The sequence below is a fragment of the Artemia sp. Qi Xiang Cuo genome, chromosome 3, assembly GCF_049724085.1.
Source record: "Artemia sp. Qi Xiang Cuo chromosome 3, ASM4972408v1, whole genome shotgun sequence".
In the NCBI taxonomy this organism is placed as follows: Eukaryota; Metazoa; Arthropoda; class Branchiopoda; order Anostraca; family Artemiidae; genus Artemia; species Artemia sp. Qi Xiang Cuo.
Window position 1 is genome coordinate 36,879,953 of NC_142796.1, and position 14,826 is coordinate 36,894,778.

Consider the following 14,826-nt stretch of genomic DNA (forward strand, 5'->3'; position numbering starts at 1 on the left):
TCATTACAAACTTTAGCCCCCAGGGCATAACTTATAACCTTTGCCCCGGGGACTCTGGGGGGTTTGTCCTCCTTAAATAGACAATTTCCAAAACGTTCAACTACGTTGAACAAAATGGCTATCTCTAAACTTTACGTACATGAAGAAAACCCAGAAGCCGATAGGTAAATCGAAATTATCTTTCTGGACAGGAAGTATGGGAGTGACTTGTATTCGAGACAAGATGTAGTCAGGTCATAGTCATTTTACCCATCAGTGCTTGAAGAGAGTCGAACTTAATATTCGCCCCAATGAAGACACTCTCTTCTACAACGAAATGAAATTCTAGTGTCGAAATTCAGGCTGCTGTGTTGAAATTCTGGTTTCCATCGGAACTTGGAATTAATTGTGAATTAATGTATGCCTCTCAACATTCTTAGTTTTTGGCAAGTGTCTTCCTAGAATTATTTCCCCTGAGAAAAGAAAACCCGGAAGTTGATAAGGGAGCATTAGATCGAGAGGCAGAAGTATCTTTCTTGAGACAAAGCATCAGATCAACGCGTATTATAGAGAGAATGTACTCAGGTTACGGTCATTATATCCATCATTATTTGAACACAATTGTTCTGAATGTTCGCCCATAGGAAACTGTTTTTTTTTTTTTACTGGGTGACATGATATCCAACTACCCTTGTGAAACTCTGACTTCCTTTTTTCCTTTAGATTTCCTTTAGAATTTTTCATTTCCCGTAGTTTCTTCCTCTCATCATTCTTAACTCTCGGCAAGAATCTATCGAAAAATTATTCTATGAAAAAAGGAAATCCAGGGGCTTTTTAAGGAAAGTATTGCAGGAATTATCGGAGTTATTTCTCATGTGAGGTAGTGTCACCTTGCCTCTTCCATTGGGTAACCTGAAATACGGCTGACATAGCGAAATCATTCTGTTAAAACATGGCTTTAATTATACTGTTTTTTTTCCCGACATTCTAAGTTCTCTACAAGTGTCTTCCGGCAATTATTTACCTTGAAAAAGAAACCCCAGGAGTTTATAGAGAAGAATTAGATGAAAAAATCGGAAATAACTTTCTTGGGATGAAGCATCGAAATCACTTGTATTAGAGACACAATCTACTCATGTTACAGTCATTACATCTGTCGCCATTTGAACGGGATCAATCTGGATATTTGCCGGCATGAATGTTTTTCCCACTTAATGACGTGAAATATGGCCGCCGTAGCAAAACTGACTTTTGTAGAAGTTTTACATTAGACTTTCACATTTTTTATAAAAATATTTTTTTTTATTATTGAAGAAAAGAGCGAAGTTGAAACACAAAACGAACGAAGTTGTTGCTTTGCAGGTTATGTAACATATCTGCGGAAGTGATTCAAATAAACTGACTCGTCATATTTCCTTATGTTTCTAGAATTCTGAAAAAGCTAGCTTTAAAAAAAAAAAAAAAAATTGCATGCTGACCAATAGGCTCTTTTCGCAAGAGAAAATAGGTTAGTATATCCTTCCTAGGAAAGAACTTCAATGATTTTCGTACAAACCCGTAACTAACCACATCAAAATCTCATGATGCAATTGATTATATCGTCAGAAATAAATGGATGTATGAGTATCAGCATGTTGTATTTAAGAAGCTTCATAAAAAATAAGTATTGAAATACACACATTTTTTCATTGTTTGTTGTAATGTCTCTTACCTTCACAGCTATAAATTCTCAGAAAAAAGTAGTCATGGTATGATTTGGGGTAAGGAGAATATATGTGGTAGTACATTTTTTTTATGGTCCCCCATTAAACTTTTGTCAGTTGAAGATGGGCTAATTTAATGTTCCTAAAAGTGAAACCTGTGTATATGATCAAGAGAAAGTAAAAGCTGTCCCTTATATGATTTAACTTATAGATTGCCCACTATAGACTGATTGATGGTATTTCAGTACTCTTAGGCATATTATGATTACTCTGTATAGCAAGTTATCAACTTCAAAATGCAAAGATTCATTAAGGAAGGGGCATGAAAATCCTCAAAAAGATCTGAAGTCTGCGTCTCGTGTCACCTGCTAAGCTCGAATTCTGCAGGCAGGATTGCCTGATCCGCTGTAGGAGACTGCGACATTACTTTTTTGAGACTATTTCTTGCAAACTGTCATGAGTTGGTTTTTTTCTCTGTTGCTGCTTTTAAATATTTTATGATTGAAATGGCATTTGGCCTTTTTGGTATAACTCACCCTATTCAAATTCTTCCTTGCTTTCTATGAAACTTATTACCGTAATGTTGAGTCGTTATATTTAGTCTATTTTCTTTTCTTTTTTTATTTGCATGTTACGGTTGATTACGGCTCGTACTTTTTGGTTTGATATACCCTGTGTGAATTTCTATCCTTATTTATACGACATTGATGGCTGTCACGTTGAGTCTTTAGTGGAAGTGTATTTATTTTCTTTTCTTTTTTGGTTTTTATTGTAAATTAGTGAGCTACTTAAAGCTGTTAGCAAATTCCTCAATTTGATATCTTCGATCTATCACTGTGTCATTATTTTTTCATTGACAGAGGAAGAAGGCAGTGATACTGAATCTCTTGTGGACAATTCTGAGGACGTGATAGTTGTTCGTGATCCCCTACAAAGTACAAAAATGCACTGGAAGCTTCTACAGTTTTGTGAAAATCGAAGACCAGCTTTTTGGGGGACTTGGACAAAAACCTCGTCGAATGTTGGACCCAGGAGACCTTTGGGAAAGGATGAGGTAAGTGGTTTCGTTATTGAGCACCTATTTTTGTGATTTAAATAGTTGATTTATTAGGGGATGGCATTTTTAGTAGAAATGTATTCATAAGAAAGGAAAAGATTTTGCCTACTCAAGAATTTTTTATTTCTTTATTTGCAAAGAATAAAAACAATTAAAAGCTAACTAAACTGGTTACCTTAAGGCTATAGACAAAGAGTCTATAAAATTTTTTTAGAGATTTATGATTCCAAAAACAGTAAGTATTCAGGGTCAGTCTCATGAATTTGCCGCAAGGTAATGTTTTTCTTTGATTTCTTTTCTTGGATGAAAGAGTGAAAAATTTTCCAAAAACTGATACTTCAATATGACGCTTCACTCTTCTTCCTTACTTTTATTAATCCTCTCACTCAGCTCTTTTTTCATTTTGGTGGCACTTGAAGATCACCCAGATTTTCGTTTCTCTTTTGTTAGAATGGTACATTAATAATACATGTTTTTTTTTTATCCCGTTTTCGTTGTAATTTCACTCCTATTTAATCACTGAATTATCTGTTTCGTTTTTTTTTCTACGGTGTGTCCCCACTACCGTTTGTTTAATTTGAGGAATCTAACTAACCTTCTCCCTCTCCTCTCATGCTCTCCTTCTCCCTGTCATGTGTCTCTACACCCCCTCCCCCTCGCTCTTCTTCATCTTCTCTCTCTCTTTCCTCTGACTATGCTCTGCCGTTTTTTATTCCTCTAGTATCACATGTTATTTCCAAGGCAACAAATGAAAGAAAACTTTTTTGTTTATTGCTTGTATCTTTGGATAGATTTTTGCTTGTGATTTTTTTCTCCGAGACTCTCACGTTATTTTTTAAAATTCATCCAGGAGATTTAATTTATAATGTAACTTCACCTTTGCATGTTTTTCAAAGATTCCGAGAAGATATGGCAGAATATTTCTTATAGACGGAAACTTCTCTGTTTCCTTACTGAACGTGTTGATTTCACATCAGTTGATCTATGTTGAATTGTTAATTTTGTTGAGAACTTACTGAGAAACAAACTTCAAAGTTTTCAAGAAGAAAACAAAATGGGTTTCAAATTTTGCAATAAAAAAGTACCCTAATGTCACAGTGCCCAAAACAGAAGGGCGTATCATGTTATCATAATTATATAGGAGAGATCAAGATAAGTAAGAAAAAATCTGTAACCCCCCTTAAGCCTTTTAACGGCCAGAACGTCTCTAAGTGCTTTACTTAAAATAAAGTATATTTTAAACATTTTCTTTTTTATAATATTATAAAATTGATTTATAATGTTATAAATATTTTATTGAGGTCACTCGTTTTCACTTAAATTATGTTGTATCTTAATTTCTCTTAAAATCACGATCATTGTATCTGGGAGACAAGTTGGACTTCGCTTCTTCCGTACTCTTTTTTTTATATTTCCTGCTCATAATGTTCAGTTGGACGAATTTATGTTCAATTATCTGGATTTGGAATAGGTGGTTTAGCAGACGGATAAGGGCAGGGGCGGATCCAGGTTTTTTTTAGGGGGGGGGGGTGCAAAATAGGTTTATCCGATAAACTTGCGTTAGGAGCAAGTTCAATTAACGTAATCTTGCGTTAATTAAATAATTTACACTACTTTAGACGTTTGGGCGGGGGCGCCCCCCTGGATCTGATACTGGATAAGGGTATTTGTCGTAGTATGTTCCCACATCTTAGGCTTATCTTCAATTTTCATATCAAAATAATGTTAAGAGCCGACCTTCATAAGACGCTTCGGGCTGCATTTTAGTTAGCTTCTTCAATTACTGGTTTCGGACGTATTAAGTCCCTTAAAATTAGTTTTTAGGGATAAAGAATCTTAACGAGCATTTAAATGAACTTCAATTTAAAAATAAGGGTTAATGTGCCGGAAATTCTTTTTTATATGAGGAATCTGTTAAATGAGCCTTTCTAAGGCTGTATTGAATTCTCATACTACTAAGGCTGTAAGGCGTACTAAGGCGTACTAAGGCTGTAAGGAAACAATTGGTGTTATTAAAACCGGACTGTAAGTTTTCATTTAATCATCATTTTATTTCGAATCATCAAGCAAAAAAATCTTCAAGATATTTTTGAATTGAGTTCTGTTCTCAAGTGCGGAAGATCGGCCAAAGGTTTTCTCGACATTAATTTGATCGAAATGACTATCTTAAAATCCCTAATTTGCCTGTCAAGTTGTTTGTTTTTTGCCTTGATTTCATGTTAGTCCTTATTTATTAATTTTTTTAGAAGTATAAATTTGAACTTACTTGTGAAGCATACTTGTGAACAAAGTAGAATGCCATTAAAGATGTTAAATTACTACCTGTAGAAAAAGGTATTGATGTTAACACTTTTTTTTAACATCCTTTTAAATATCAAATAATCTGAAATATTTTCAACATTCAAATGCTGTAAAACGTGAAATTATCATTAATCAGTGGGTAACAGCTTAAATTGGGAAGTCTAAGAAGCAAGACTTCTAAAAGCAATGTATCTTCTTTATTTCTTCTCGCTGGAGAAGATAGAATAAGTTTTCCACTCATTTAAAAGCAATATATGTATATGAGATAAAATAAGCATGCAAATACTTCTTTATGATGCCTAATTTAAAGTTTCTAAAAGTTTATAAGTAATAAGGTGTATTTGTGGGGATGAAGCTGTTTGAATTTTCGGACAAAGTTATCGAAAAGATGAACATAAGTAGTGAAGAGTATTCTCATTCGAATAGGCAAAACTTATATCTTAATAGTATATATCCTATGGTCATTGAAGAACTTAAAATACATTTGAAATAGCTTCTTTTTGTTTAAAGTGGCCCCTTTCATGGGACAGAGTAGAGAAAGATAGCTTCGTAAATTTGATTTGCTCTTCAGCTAAGAAACAGTCGATAGTTTCTTCCTTTGTATGATATATTATTATGTAATTATGACTGTCATAGTAATGAAACAGGATCTACTGGAGGCGGTACCGAACCAAAGGCTCATAAATTTCTTACAATTGGGGCTAATTTGGGACTTAGATCAAACAATTTGTTGTACCGGAGTGAAGTATGGAGTTACCTTGGCTAATAGTAACTGAAATTCTAAAAAGGGGGTTATGGTAACAATATATGCATAACGAGATTAAAATGTTTATGGTAATTTTAATTATATGAAATTCTTCAAGCAGCTCAAATGCTAAAAGCCGCTTTGAGAAAATTTGTTTGATTTTTGAGAAAGGGGGAAAACACACCCAAGCGGACTAACTGTCAAATTTTGCATGTCAGAGAACCCTATTGTAGAGGGTTCAACCTCCCCTGAACACAAATACGGAATTTCGAATGTTCGAAAAGAAAGATCACGGGTGCATGTTTATCTATTTATCCTATTCTTCCAGGGATGACTGTATCGATCTAAAGTCCCATAAAATCGAAATACGGATCGTTCGAACCAAAGTTAAAACTTGTAGTGCCCTTTTTAAGTAGCTGAAAAGATTATACCATAGCAAAGTGGCGTTTTTTCTGTCATTTTGTGGTACAAAACTGAGTGGCTAAAAACTTCAAAATCTGAAATAGCTAATCGATTTAAATTTCTTCCCATCTTCAGAGGCAATAACGCCACGCGGTGGGGCATTCACTTGCAAAGAGTCTCCTCGTTCATTCAAAATATCGGCTAGTATTGACGTTTATTTTAAAGCTTCATTTAATTAAGTTGTTTTACGGATGTTTGCTAAAGCTATGTAAAGTGATGATTCGTCCCTAACTAATCATAAACTAGATTAGATAAACTAGTCAAAATGATAATGGCACTCTTATCAAGATAGTGAATGTTGTGCGCGGACTGAAAATGGGGGATATGCGATTCTTCAAGATAAGGTCTGGTGTTAAACGGGGATGTGTCCTATCCCCATTCCTGTTTGTTATTGTTTTTAACTACACTCTCAGACAGTCTTCAGGCTTAGGTGTGAATATTTGCAGCCGACAGACCTCTGACCTGGACTTTGCTGACGACATTGTTCTTCCCAAAGAAGCGAAACAGCAACTGCAGTTGTTACTCGACGCCATAGATGAAAAAGCCGAAAAAGTGGGGCTTGCAGGGAATGTCAGTAAGACAAAGAGCATGGCTACATCTGACTCTCCGCTGATATTTTGCAAAGATAAAGCAATTGAACAGGCCAATGAATTTAAGTATCTCGGGAGTTGGATTGATTATAATGGTGAAAAAGCCAACAAAATCAAGAGGAGGGTTGGACAAGCTACATACCAACCTGGCGCAGCAGAACTACTTAATGCGCTTGAAACCGCTTCATGAATAGCATTGTGATGTCCATTCTCCTCTATGCAAGTGAATGCTTGAAACTAAATATCCAACTGGAGGAACGTGTCTTTACTTTTGTAAACATGTGTCTTAGAAGAATACTGAACATATCATGGCAGGAAAAGGCCAGAACATAGACTCCGATGTAAATTTTATGAATGGTGCCCTGAAAAGAGGCGCAAAAGAGGTCGACCAAGATAAACCTGGCAACAGCAGTATAAACAGGATCTCAGTAGAGGGGAGATGTCTCTTCAACCAAATTGGGAGGACGTTAGAGTTATAGCTCAGCCCCGTGATGTCTAGCGAGGTTTTTTAGGCGCCCTATGAGCCATTCCTGGCTCTGGAGGATCTAAGGTCTAAGGTAAAAGACCCGCTCATTACTGGCCACTGACACCGCAATCACTAATAATATTTTACAGGCAAGTCTTACGTTTGCGAAGACTCCTTCATCTCCATATTGCAAAATTAATTCTAAAACATCTATAGGGTTCTTTAAGGAAGTATGTCGACGCTGAATTATTTTTTTATATTTTGGAGTTCATGGAACAACTAAATGGGATCTAGATCATCGGAATATTTTACTTTTATTGCTACTTACTTTTATTTTCAAAGAATGGTGATGAAGATATGGAAAAAATGAAAATTTGGTTTCGGTTTGCTTCTACTTGCTCCCAAGTATGCCGTCTATTCTTTTTTGATTGAAATAAAATTTGAAAAAATAAAAAATGAATATAACCGTTAGATTACTTATTTGAAATTTTGCACCCGTAAAATTTCTACGCCCGGGGCAAGTTTCCCCTCTACCCTCGCCCTGAATCATCATTGATCAATAATTGCGCTTCAGCTGTTATCGAGGAGAGGCGTTGGTTCATTGTTTTTTTTTGGGGGGGGGGAGGGGGTAACTGATGCCTCAAAAAGGGAATATGTATGCCCAAACTTCCTAAGAAACTTCAGATAAATATAGAAGAGTCATAAAGGGGTGGAGGGTGCTTAGAAGTCAATCTCTAATAATATCTTCCTTTGGACCAATTCTGAAAATGGATGCTGTGCTGTGATACCTTCCCTCTTATTCCAGATAAAATGTTTTCTCTGTTGCATAAAATATTATATTTTAATAGCTACTGGCATAAAAGGTAGAGACTTTTGGAGAAGGGGTGAGGGTGTATCATGAGCTTTTTCAGGGGATTTCTAAGGGTGGAGGATGTAAGCATAACCAGAAAAATTGTTTTTATCAACTTTTAAATGAAAATGTTTGAATTTATGTTTATTTGTTAGTATGTCAAACAGTTAATTTTGAGAAACTGTAAGTAAGGAATTGACTCGTACTAATGACAAACTAAATCCTAAAAAGGGCTCCAGTCACGATCGTATCGAACCAATGGTCCTAGAGTATCCGAAGAAGGCTCATTAGAAAGGAAATTAAAATATCTACTGACCTTTTTAAGCGTCTAAAATGATTATACCACAGCAAAGTGGTACTACAGCGGGAGGTGGTACATTCACTCCTAAAGATACACGCAATCCATGCAAAATAATCATTTAATTTAGATTTTTGTTTTAAAGCTTCATTTACTAATTGTTCTCATTTAAGGTTTGATAATACTATGTACAGTGGTGTAGCAGTTTGGTCGTCATAGAATTCAATTGAACACAAATGCTTTTTTTTTTTTTTTACCAATTGCCACCCGGTCATGGAAGCAAAATTTTGGTGTACCAGTTCTGACATTCTGAATATGGTAAATTTTTGCGCTTTGATGGTCACTGTGCTGATCTCATCTGTATAATCAGATTTTGTGCTCTGAGAGTTTTCGACAGACCTTGCCTTAATTTTTTTTATCACCTTTCAAAATAAATTTAGATGCTAAAATAATACAACTTTTTAGATAATCTGAAAAACATTATTTTAGAACACGAATGCTTCAAAAGTTTCAGTATTTTTTAAATCAGCGAAAGATATTCTGTATAGTCTAAAAAAGATGACAGTGCTTGATTAAATCAATTCGCCCTCAATTGATAGTGCTTGTCATAATTCTGCTTTGTTAGACGTTTATTTTTTTTTCTTCTCTTAGTAGTGATTCACATTGCCAATCTGTAACATAAGCTACTTAACGTAAGAACGTAAAAATTTTATGACTGATCACAGTTCACATTCTTATGTACCGTAAGTAAACCAGTGGCACAGCTTACTTGATCAATGTAAAACTATTAGAAGTCTGCTACTCTAGCCGTCTGCTTTTTTACCTTTTGTTGGTTTATCTTAAACTCTCAACTGAAATTTGTTATTACTTGGTCTGTACATAAAAAAAATGTTCATTGAACTATTTATATCTGTTAGGCATAACACTAGTCCCCTATATTGGCTTACTTTTGTGGCCCTATTTTATAAGAATTGTGGCTTACTCTTGATTTTTATATTTTCTTATTGCTTTTGCTTGATCCTCTTGCAGTACTGGAGGCAAGTACAATGGCTTTTGAAAAAGAATATCAGACTTAGTCTTTTTTAAATGCCAATTTTCTTTGTAAAATACATCCATGGGCGAATGTTCAATTAAATACTTATTTTACAGAGAAAGGACGTTGTAAAACATTGTAGCTCAGAAATGTAAACCTTTGAAAGGAGGGGTTACGAGAATACGTCCTAGAAGGGGATCAAAATAAGGAAAAGGTATGTTCTTATGCCCTTTTCCCTAGTGGAAGTTTTGGGATATTCGCCTTGCCTCGATGTTTGCAAGTGTGATGAAAAGCAACGTTGATCTACATAGCAAGAAGCTATAGTCGAAAAAAAAAGTCGTTTTTAAGATCCAAACATCCACCCTCTTATCTATCCAATATAGTCGTAATCTCGTGATGTTTTTCATAAGACGTTGTTGCTGTGTCGATTTATCTAAATATTCAGGATTATGCTCTGAGAGTTCTCAACAACTACACGAAAGCTGTCAAAATCGTCGTTTTGTAGCCATACCAAGTAATCTTAAGACTAAGAATTAGTGACAGTACTAAAAGGATTAAAAAATAATAAGGCTCTAGTTGCTGATAGTGTGGTAAATGAGTTTCTTAAATATGGTGACTCTGAGGTTAGAAATAAGTTACTGAAGATTATGAATGTAATTTTTGAAAAAGGAGAAGTACCTAGTGATTTTAGGAAAATCTTAGTTAAACCAATCTATAATAAAGGTGATAAGAGTGAGTGTGGTAATTATCGAGGCATTAGTCTGCTCTCTGTAGGTAAAAAATTACTTAGTAATATGATACTTTTTAGACTGAGAGAGGCTGCAGACAAAGTTATGAGAGAAGAACAGTGCGATTTTAGGAAAGGTAGAGGATGTGTTGACTAAATTTTCACTCTTAGGTTAATAATTGAGAAGTGCCTTAAGTTATCAAACACCTTTGGCCCTTAGTTTTATAGATTATGAGCAAGCGTTCGATTCTGTTAATAGACGAGCTCTAGCAAAGGTCTTATCCGTGTATGGTGTACCAGGCAAATTTATTAAAGTGATTAGTGCTATGTCCGAGAATAACACTGCTTCGGTTAAGGTAGGAAATGAGGCTAGGAGCTTTTTTTGCATTAAATCAGGAGTTAAGCAGGGTTGTGTTCTATCCCCCTTTATATGGATCATTTTGATAGACTTTGTCTGAGGGAGCACAGGAAAGGCAATGGGAGACCAAGAAATCAAATGTGGTGGAAACTCTCGTGGACTTAGATTATGCTGATGTTTGAAGCATCCTAGATGATACTGTGAGCAAAATGAATGAACTTTTAGAGGTTTTGCGAGTTCAGGGTGCTAGAATAGGTTTGGAAATTAATGTAAAGAAGACTAAGTCACTAAGGCTAGGAATAAGTGATGATGAAAAAAATGACGTTGGGTAACGAAAATATTGATCAGGTGGACAGCTTCACTTACCTTGGTAGTTTTATTAGCAAATACGGTGGGAGAAGTGAAGATGTTAAACATAGAATAGCCAAGGTTTAGGGTGTTCCTTCACATTACATTTTAAAAATATGAAAGAATAGGAAGATAATTCTGCAAACTAAGATTAGAATATTGGAAGCTATAGTGATGACAGTGGTCAAATATGGCTCTGGAGCATGGGCGCTCCGAAAAGCGGATGAAGATTTGTTAGATGTTCTCCAGAGAAATTACCTACGGATTGTTCTGGGTACCCAAATGACTGACCGTATTTCAAACAGTAAGCTGCATGAAAAGTGTGGTTCAATCCCGCTTTCTAGGGCTATAATGAGAGAAAGGTTGAGATGGTTAGGGCACGTTCTGCGAATGAAAGATGACAGATTGCCCTTTTCGGCCAACTGTCTAGAGCCTAACGGAAAGCAGTTGTCTGCGGTTGGGGTGGGAGGATGTCGTTAAGCAAGATTTAAGGGAAACTGGAACTTCCTGGGAGGATGTAAAGAGGGAGGCTTTGACTAAAGTAGGATGGAGGAGCAGCGTGCGTAGCTCTGTTGGCCTCAGGTGGCATGGTGCAGCGGTGAGTTGTTAGTAGTTGTGGTATCCCGCTTTCTAGGGCTATAATGAGAGAAAGGTTGAGATGGCTAGGGCACGTTCTGCGAATGAAGGATGACAGATTGCCCTTTTCGGCCAACTGTCTAGAGCCTAACGGAAAGCAGTTGTCTGCGGTTGGGGTGGGAGGATGTCATAAAGAAAGATCTAAAGGAAATTGGAACTTCCTGGGAGGATGTAAAGAGGGAGGCTTTGAATACATTGGGATGGAGGAGGAGCGTGCGTAGCTGTATTGGGCTCAGGTGGCTTGGTGCTGCGGTGGGTTGTTAGTAGTTGTGGTAGTAGTAAACTTTTGAAATAAATGAATTTGTACATAATTTACGAAACGTAATAATCAGTCGATGAATTCTAAAAGAATTCATTTTTTCGCGTAATGAGCTAAAATAACTTATTGTTAGTATCTAAATGCTCAAGATAAAGATAGCAATGTTTCATCCAAAAATTTCAGCTCTAAATTGGCAATGGTGGCTATTATCCTGCTGGGTCAAATTTCACTATCTTCTATTAAGTTCTCTATTCTAGCCGTATTTTTCTTTATTTCTTTATTTGTCTTTCATAATAAACTGAACTGTTTTAATGCTTAGTGTATACCTAGAGGAATCTTTATTCAGCAGTTTATATCTGTTAGGCTTGAATATGTCCCACATTTTCAGCTAATACTTCAAGTAGAGGCATATTTTGCTTTTCTCTCAAGGGAAGTAATAGGTTTTTTGGACTTTTATTAAGGGAATTGTGGCTTACTCCAGAGTGTCATAGTTTCTTCTCGATTTTCCTCTATCCTTTTGGAGTTTTGGAGACAATTGCTTTAGACTAGAACGGCTTTAAGACAAAGTCTTTAGAATAGGGATGTCAGAATCAATGTTTTAAGGGACAGTTTTCTCTTAAAGTTCATCCGTGGCTAATGATGACTAAATACTTATTCGGCATTGACACATTTTATATTTAAATTAAAGACAACTGCACAGACGTCTCCATTTCACGACCACTGTGTTTGAAAAAGTGAGTTTCTAGGCCGCTGTCGGCCTAGGGTATTCTCCCTAGAACTTGGTCTCTTGGGGGCAGTCATCCCTTCTTCCTTGGTTTCAGACATTGTATTAAACACGAATAGAATGTAGATGTCATCAAGTTATAAATGACAGAGAATTGCAGCATTTTTGTTATCAGCATAGTTTCTTTTTCTTCGATATAGCCGTTATATCTCGATCCTGTTGGTCCGAGTTTTTGTTGTTTGGAAATGTAGATGGCGACCATCAACGGGTTTATATCCAAGAGTTGTTCGAGAAAACTACCAGCAATTGAAATCGTTTTTTGAAGATTCTGTTCGTTGATCCCTGGTTGTTAAATCGTAAAATTGTTATAAATATGGTTTTAAAGAACCATAGGAGGCTTTATGTATATGGAAATCTTAACATATCAGTTACTTGATTGTATATTAATTTTTATATTAGTAAGAAAACATTTTGATGGAAATAATGGCTGCGTTTATTAACGTTGTATTTTTGCCAATTTTCTTGGATAGCCAATTGTTTATAAATATTCTGTTTTGTATATAAATAACCCAATTGTTTTAAATATAAATAATATAAAAGCTCGGTCCAGGCCTTTCAGTCAAGCATTTCGTGGTAAGTAAGGAGGTCCTCGTGCTGATAGTCCCATTACAGTAAAAAAAAGTTTTGCCACAATATATACATAAAAATAAATGGCTATTTATGGTGAAACCGTATATGTAAAGTTGTGTAAGTTTAAGGCAGCCCATAAAAACTTATGAGTCGAAGAAAATTTGCCAGTTTTCGAAAAAGGGAAACACAACCCCCTTGAAAAGGAGAGATCTTGATGAAAGTCGTTTCATCCAGTCCAGCGTGTCAGAGAACCGTACTACGAAGGTACCAAGTCTCTACCAGCAAAAATCTGAAATTTGTGTTGTCAGAGTAAAGACCCATCTGCCATCCTTGTATTATTATTTTTTTCCGCCACTACGTATGGGAGGGTAGTCTTAAAACTTGTGAGCGGGCTCATTCAATCGGAAATTAAAAGTTTTGTTTCTTTTCTGAGAGTCAAAAGTGATTAGAGGCCAACTAGCTTGCTTCTATACTCTCTTTTGTTACTCGGCTCCCCGTAACCGCCCAAAATCTCAGATCAAATTTTGAGATAGCCATTTTGTTCAAAAGAGTCAAAAGGTCCATAAATATGCCATGAAGGATGACGTAACCCCACAACACCTAGAGCAAGAGCCGTGAATTATGGAAATTGCTAATTATTTTTAACTTAGTTCATAATGAAAAGAGGGAGGGGTGTGTATGTATTATCTTGAGTGTACAGTGGCTCGAAACTTTCAGGAATAGTTGTATGGGTCGAAATAATCTCACATCTTGCTACGGGAAAAGGGTGGAGGTGTCCAGCTTCAGCCGGAAGCTGGACAAAAAATTTTGTCCTTGATCATTTTGACATTTACAACCGTAAGTCCTTGTGCCAAGAGGCACCTAATGTACAAAAAATTGTTTCGGGAGCCCCCTCCCCTCCAGAAAAAAATGGGGCCCAAAGAAGGACCAAAACACATCTCATCCGATTGGTTTGAAACTTGTATCCTTAAATCCTTGGCTAAGTTGACCCTAATCCAGAAGAAAAATAGAAACAAATTATTGATTCCCCGATAAGCATGGGATCTACTTCTGATTTACATTACTATCTTATGTACCTGAGAACTTAAAAAAAGGCAAGAATCTGGAAGTAAATGTTTGGACTGTACACTCAAAAAAGATAGAAAAGGGGGTCCAGTGTCGCATTAAAAAGTCATTTTATCAGATTTGGATGTAAGAGAACTGTTTTGAGTTTTATTTTACTTGTGGATGCATCACTATAGGGAACATTCTTAATATACCTATTACGGCCTTTTTTAGGCCCTAAAGAACGACTTTTTTACTTTCAAAATTGTAAAAATGTTAAGTTCAGCTCTCATTTAGGAACGCGATTTTGAAAGATCATGGGATATAACGAACTAAATTTAATTACACAGCAAACAAAGATAAAACATGAAAAGCCATTCAGCACTCGGCTCTTCAGAGAAACCTAGAACTAAGGTACTTGAAATTGTTACACTTCAGGAGAGAGAAAGAAAAATAGTAGCATTATGTCAGGGTCACCTATTCAGGAAAGGATTAATGAAGATATCGATTGAGACATTATGGAACTCATTTGTCTACGATAGAGACAAATTACGAGGAAAAGTAAAACATTCTACAGAAGCATTAGATAGGAGATCAACCTACGGGAAAATTTAAT

General features: G+C 35.9%; 1 protein-coding gene across 1 annotated transcript in view; it reads left to right on the plus strand.

The window, feature by feature from the left end:
• The window catches only part of LOC148954061 (uncharacterized), a 148,072-nt gene that overhangs the window by 72,122 nt on the left and 61,124 nt on the right, over positions 1–14,826 (plus strand). Inside the window, exon 8 of the mRNA XM_089085776.1 lies at positions 2,543–2,736. Coding sequence (XP_088941902.1) covers positions 2,543–2,736 — 194 coding nt within the window. The remainder of the gene's footprint in view (positions 1–2,542; positions 2,737–14,826) is intronic.